The sequence below is a fragment of the Haplochromis burtoni genome, unplaced genomic scaffold (genome assembly GCF_018398535.1).
Source record: "Haplochromis burtoni strain Fernald_Lab_line unplaced genomic scaffold, NCSU_Asbu1 Contig_285, whole genome shotgun sequence".
NCBI lineage: Eukaryota > Metazoa > Chordata > Actinopteri > Cichliformes > Cichlidae > Haplochromis > Haplochromis burtoni.
In genome coordinates, this window is record NW_024582646.1 from 132134 (window position 1) to 138133 (window position 6000).

The 6000-nt window shown below is 37.9% G+C and overlaps 1 protein-coding gene across 3 annotated transcripts in view; it reads right to left on the reverse strand.

The window, feature by feature from the left end:
• The window catches only part of scfd1 (sec1 family domain containing 1), a 37488-nt gene that overhangs the window by 29171 nt on the left and 2317 nt on the right, over positions 1-6000 (reverse strand). Inside the window, exons 4-6 of one of the 3 annotated variants that reach the window (XM_042227854.1) lie at positions 5577-5667; positions 4378-4500; positions 317-404 (exon numbers count right to left, since the gene is read on the reverse strand). In XM_042227854.1, the coding sequence (XP_042083788.1) occupies positions 317-404; positions 4378-4500; positions 5577-5667 (302 nt within the window). Of the gene's footprint in view, positions 1-316; positions 405-776; positions 906-3917; positions 4006-4377; positions 4501-5576; positions 5668-6000 lie in introns of those variants that run through there. The other 2 variants (XM_042227852.1, XM_042227853.1) reach the window with 2 other exon arrangements.

Sequence of the window (6000 nt, forward strand, 5' to 3'; positions counted from 1 at the left end):
AGCTCATTTCACTGACAACTTTCTAAGTCACCAAAATTGCTAATTCATGTTGCTGTATGTATATTTTTTACCCAGCAGATGCGATCCCTCTTTTCTGTTAACCCATAATAAAGTCATAAAAGAACCAAACTCCATGAATGTTTTTTGTGACAAAAGAGTATCTGTTCCAATCACTCTGTCAGAGGAAAATCAGAGTTGTAGAAATAACGGGAAACTGTAGATTTAGATCACAAAGACAGAAAGGTGTGTGTGTGTGTGTGTGTGTGTGTGTGTGTGTGTGTGTGTGTGTGTGTGTGTGTGTGTATCTTTGTTTTACCATGGTAGGAAATGAGCTCCTTATTTTGATGGCAGAGGATGAACATATCATCTTCCAAAGTGATAAAGTTTAGATACTGATCAAACACCTGAAACACAAACAGATATCAGCCTGATTAATTAGTGCTGGACACAATAATATTACACCTGCTCGGTGAATCTATTACAAAACCTGTGTTACTGAGCTGATATAAATTATCCCGCAAGGTTGCAAAGAGAAGGAAGCAAAAATAATGACCACAATCTAGCAATAATAATAATAATGATAGTAATAAAAGCAAAAGTAAAAAAAACAAATACACCTTTTAATATTTACATTTGTCAAATGTTGCTAATTTTCTGATTTTTTTGTTATTTAATAAATTGTCATTGCCTTATTGAAATATTTTTGCATTTTAAACATTTATTTAGTTGTCACTGCACCAAAAAGGAGTGCTTCATAAACACAGAAAGAACGTAACCTTGGTGACTTGGGTAACAGCGTTAGCAGCCAATGCGGCACTGGCAATGTCCTCCAATTTACTTCTACTGATGGCAGAGATGAAGTTCAGATAGTATGACTCATACAGCTGGTTCCTCAAGTCCTACACACGCAGAAGGATAAGTGAAATAATGATTTCAGACGAGGCAGGTGAAGGCACCTCAGTAGTCTCGGGGACAGATTTGCTAATGGTCTGCACCAGCATGTAACCCTCTTTTAGTGTTAGGGTCATTGTTTAGCTCAGTGTGCCAAGCAGGTGATGTATATGCCATGAAGTGAACACAGCGGTCCAGGTTCTAATCTGCTCCGGGTTATTTGTAGTATTTGCCCTTACCCTGCTCTGTTCTACTTTGCTGTCATCTCCTGGCTGCTTTTATCATAATAACTCAAAAAAAACAAGACCCACAAAAATGATGACCAAAAAAAGGTCCTGTCAGAATTTCCTAAAGCAACACGTTGTGTTTTGTACTTTAATTCCATGTATTTCCATACATATGTTTCCGCTTGAGAGGGCAAAAGTTTTTGGAAGAACAGTATAAATGAATCGCACAAACCCAATTTACTAAGGTTTGCGGTCTGCAATTTGCTGCAAACTGTGCTGGAGAAAAAGCAATTGCTGTGGCTGTGACATCTGCTACTGACAGTGCTCACTGGTTTGGAAAGGGAGGGGAAAAATTATGTTGTCAAAACATCTTGTCCTCAGGCTGTGGCTGCTGTACTGGAGCTCTCTGGTTTCTGTAAATGTATATTTGGATGAAATAATGCCACCACGTGGGGGGTGAGGAGCATTAAATTGTTGATCATTAAAACACAAGTAAGTGCTACATAGCTAGATTAAACAAACTGCCACACGTAAATCTTACATTTTGTTGACTTGGACTTTCAGAAAAAAGTTCCTATAGTATTCATTTGTCTCATAAATGCTGTGTCATAACAGTAAAGCTGAGTGAGTATTTTTACAGGTCAGGTAAACCCGTAGGAAAGGGTTAGGAGATGTATGCTCACATGTTGGTGCCATACTCTACGCCCCTCTGACAGTTGTAAATACATAGTGAGTAGTGCATTCAATAGCACAGTAACTATCTGGCATTTTTAAACTCAAAGATATTCAAAGGAGGGCTGGAGAATAAAGAACTGCTGAACTGTTTTGCCCACCAAGTCTGGCATGAGAACGATGGATTGCCAAGTACTTTTGAAGGACTTCTTCGTGTGTGTACATCACTATCATATACTTTTATCTCTTATATTGTCACTTGATTTTCTGATCTTCCTATTTAGCTTCTTCCATGAAGCACTTTGAAACGTGACTCAATAAAATGTTTCAAATAAATTATTTTATTAGAAAACAATAATATACATCTAAAAACCTCACAACATGAAAATGCTGTTTGAAGCTTCAGATTTGGTTTTAAGCTTCAACTTACAGTTGTGGTCAAAAGTTTACATGCACTTGTAAAGAACATAATATCAAGGCTCTCTTGAGTTTCCCGTTATTTCTAAAACTCTGATTTTTCTCTGATAGAGTGATTGGAACAGATACTTCTTTGTCACAAAAAACATTCATGAAGTTTGGTTCTTTAATGACTTTATTATGGGTTAACAGAAAAAAGTGATCACATCTGCTGGGTCAAAAATATACATACAGCAGTGCTAATATTTGGTTACATGTCCCTTAGCCATTTTCACTTCAATTAGGCGCTTTTGGTAGCCATCCACAAGCTTCTGGTTGAATCTTTGACCACTCCTCTTGACAGAATTGGTGCAGTTCAGTTAAATTTGATGGCTTTCTGACATGGACTTGTTTCTTCAGCATTGTCCACATGTTTTCAATGGGGTTTAAGTCAGGACTTTGGGAAGGCCATTCTAAAACCCTTATTCTAGCCTGATTTAGCCATTTCTTTACCACTTTTGATGTGTGTTTGGGGTCATTGTCCTGTTGGAACACCCAACTGCGCCCAAGACCCAACCTGTGTGCTGATGATTTTAGGTTATGTTGAAGAATGTGAAGGTAATCCTCCTTCTTCATTATCCCATTTACTCTCTGTAAAGCACCAGTTCCATTGGCAGCAAAACAGCCCCACAGCATAATACTCCCACCACCATGCTTGATTGTAGGCATGGTGTTCTTGGGGTTAAAGGCCTCACCTTTTCTCCTCCAAACATATTGCTGGGCATTGTGGCCAAAAAGCTCGATTTTTGTTTCGTCTGACCACAGAACTTTCCTCCAGAAGGTCTTATCTTTGTCCATGTGATCAGCAGCAAACTTCAGTCGAGCCTTAAGGTGCCGCTTTTGGAGCAAGGGCTTCCTTCTTGCACGGCAGCCTCTCAGTCCATGGAGATGCAAAACACGTTTGACTGTGGACAATGACACCTGTGTTCCAGCAGCTTCAAATTCTTGGCAGATCTGCTTTTTGGTGATTCTTGGTTGACTCTTCACCCTCCTGACCAATTTTCTCTCAGCAGCAGGTGATAGCTTGCGTTTTCTTCCTGATCTTGGCAGTGACGAAACAGTGCCATGCACTTTATACTTACAAACAATTGTTTGCACTGTTGCTCTTGGGACATGCAGCTGCTTTGAAATGGCCCCAAGTGACTTTCCTGACTTGTTCAAGTCAATAATTCGCTTTTTCAGATCCATGCTGAGCTCCTTTGACTTTCCCATTGTAGCATTTGTGGGCGTTTGTATCCAATGAGCCCTATTTAACTGGTCTAAGAGAAGTCACCAGCTGTAGTCACTCATAATCACTCACAAGAAGTTAAGAGGCCATGCTATGAAGCTCAGTTCACTGACAACTTTCTAAGTCACCAAAATTGCTAATTCATGTTGCTGTATGTATATTTTTGACCCAGCAGATGTGATCACTTTTTTCTGTTAACCCATAATAAAGTCATTAAAGAACCAAACTTCATGAATGTTTTTTGTGACAAAGAAGTATCTGTTCCAATCACTCTATCAGAGAAAAATCAGAGTTTTAGAAATAACGGGACACTCGGTAGAGCCATTATATTATATTCTTTACAAGTGTAGTAAGAAAGTGTGTGTGTGTGTGTGTGTGTGTGTGTCTGTGTGTGTGTGTTGTGTGTGTGTGTGTGTGTGTGTTGTCGTGGTCTTGTGTTTTACCATGGTAGGAAATGAGCTCCTTATTTTGATGGCAGAGGATGAACATAACATCTTCCAAAGTGATAAAGTTTAGATACTGATCAAACACCTGAAACACAAACAGATATCAGCCTGATTAATTAGTGCTGGACACAATAATATTACACCTGCTCGGTGAATCTATTACAAATCCTGTGTTACTGAGCTGATATAAATTATCCCGCAAGGTTGCAAAGAGAAGGACGCAAAAATAATGACCACAATCTAGCAATAATAATAATAATGATAGTAATAAAAGCAAAAGTAAAAAAAACAAATACACCTTTTAATATTTACATTTGTCAAATGTTGCTAATTTTCTGATTTTTTTGTTATTTAATAAATTGTCATTGCCTTATTGAAATATTTTTGCATTTTAAACATTTATTTAGTTGTCACTGCACCAAAAAGGAGTGCTTCATAAACACAGAAAGAACGTAACCTTGGTGACTTGGGTAACAGCGTTAGCAGCCAATGCGGCACTGGCAATGTCCTCCAATTTACTTCTACTGATGGCAGAGATGAAGTTCAGATAGTATGACTCATACAGCTGGTTCCTCAAGTCCTACACACGCACACACACACACACACACACACACACACACACACACACACACACACACACACACACACACACACACACACACACACACACACACACACACACACACACGGAGAACAGACATGAAATTACAGTTAATATTTAATATTATTTTAAAACAATGATGAGATTGCGAATATGATGAACACTGCATTTCTAAAAATTAGTGCGTAGTAGGCCAAAATATCTCAGTCTGACAAGTACTGATTATTGGATCATTAAATAATCAACAAAAATGTTTCCAGAGCTCAAGATCATCCCTAAGTGTCCACACTATATGTGCCACAATTTTAAAAAAATGACATGACACAACAGAACCAAGACATCCTTTAAGAATTCATCAAGTTCTGTTTTTCCCTCCACACCAAGCAGCAGTACTTGGTTCTTTATTGCAAGCAAATTCTGTATTCGAGTATTCTGACAACAAAAATCCAGAAAATATTCCAGTGTGGGATGCTGAGTATCATCAGTTGCTAAAAGATGATAAATGATAATAACAATATTTTGCTGCTGCATTTTTAACCTCTAAGAACCTGTCGTCCACATATGTGGACATCACATTTTGGGATGTCTAGACCACAATATTAAATTTTGCACAATCAACCCAAATAGCAAAGAGAAATTAAAGATTCATGCAATTAAAGAGTTCAAGAGGCATTAGGAGGTTAATGAACTCATCAAAATCACAAAAACACAGAAACTTGGGCTTAAATTTGAGAAGGAAAGCTGTGAGCTTTCCTCACAGATGACACAAACACAGAAAAATGATAAATCATTTCTCAATAAAAAGGAAAGGTCAAGCTCCAGAAAGGCAGACGAATAAACGAATAAAGCTGGGATTGTCAATGTTTTTACCAAACTTTAATGACAGGTGAAAATTAAACGGGATAACTGAAAAATGATTTGAGCTTTTAGCATCTTTTAGCTCATGGTTTTGGTCCAGCAACTTCTGAAAGGAACTCTTCTGTAATTCCCAGAGTAGATAAACGCACTCAGGCAAAGAGCTGAGCGCAGCTTAATGAGTTACTGTGTGCGATCACCTGACAAATCCTGTCGATGTTCTCCTCTGTGGGCATGACGAAATAAATAGCAGGAACATCTGGAATAGGATCTCTGTCTGAATGAAGCAGCCTGAACACGCGCACGCACACACACACACACACACACACACACAAACAAACACAAAAAATTTTCTCTGTTAAAAACTGCAAAACGAAACAAAAGTAAAATTTGTGAAACAGCTGCCCCATAATCAACTGCTACAATGTTGTGCAAAACTCTTGTTTCTTTATATTTTGCTAGGAAAATGAAAAATTTGTAGCAATTATTGGCATTTTCACAGAATCAACTGAAGAAATGTATTAATTCATTCATATTTTGAATCTATTTATGAATTTCTATAATGATTATATAACAGCAGGTTTTTTCGTTATACACAACTGATTTCAGAAAAAGTGTGTGAAC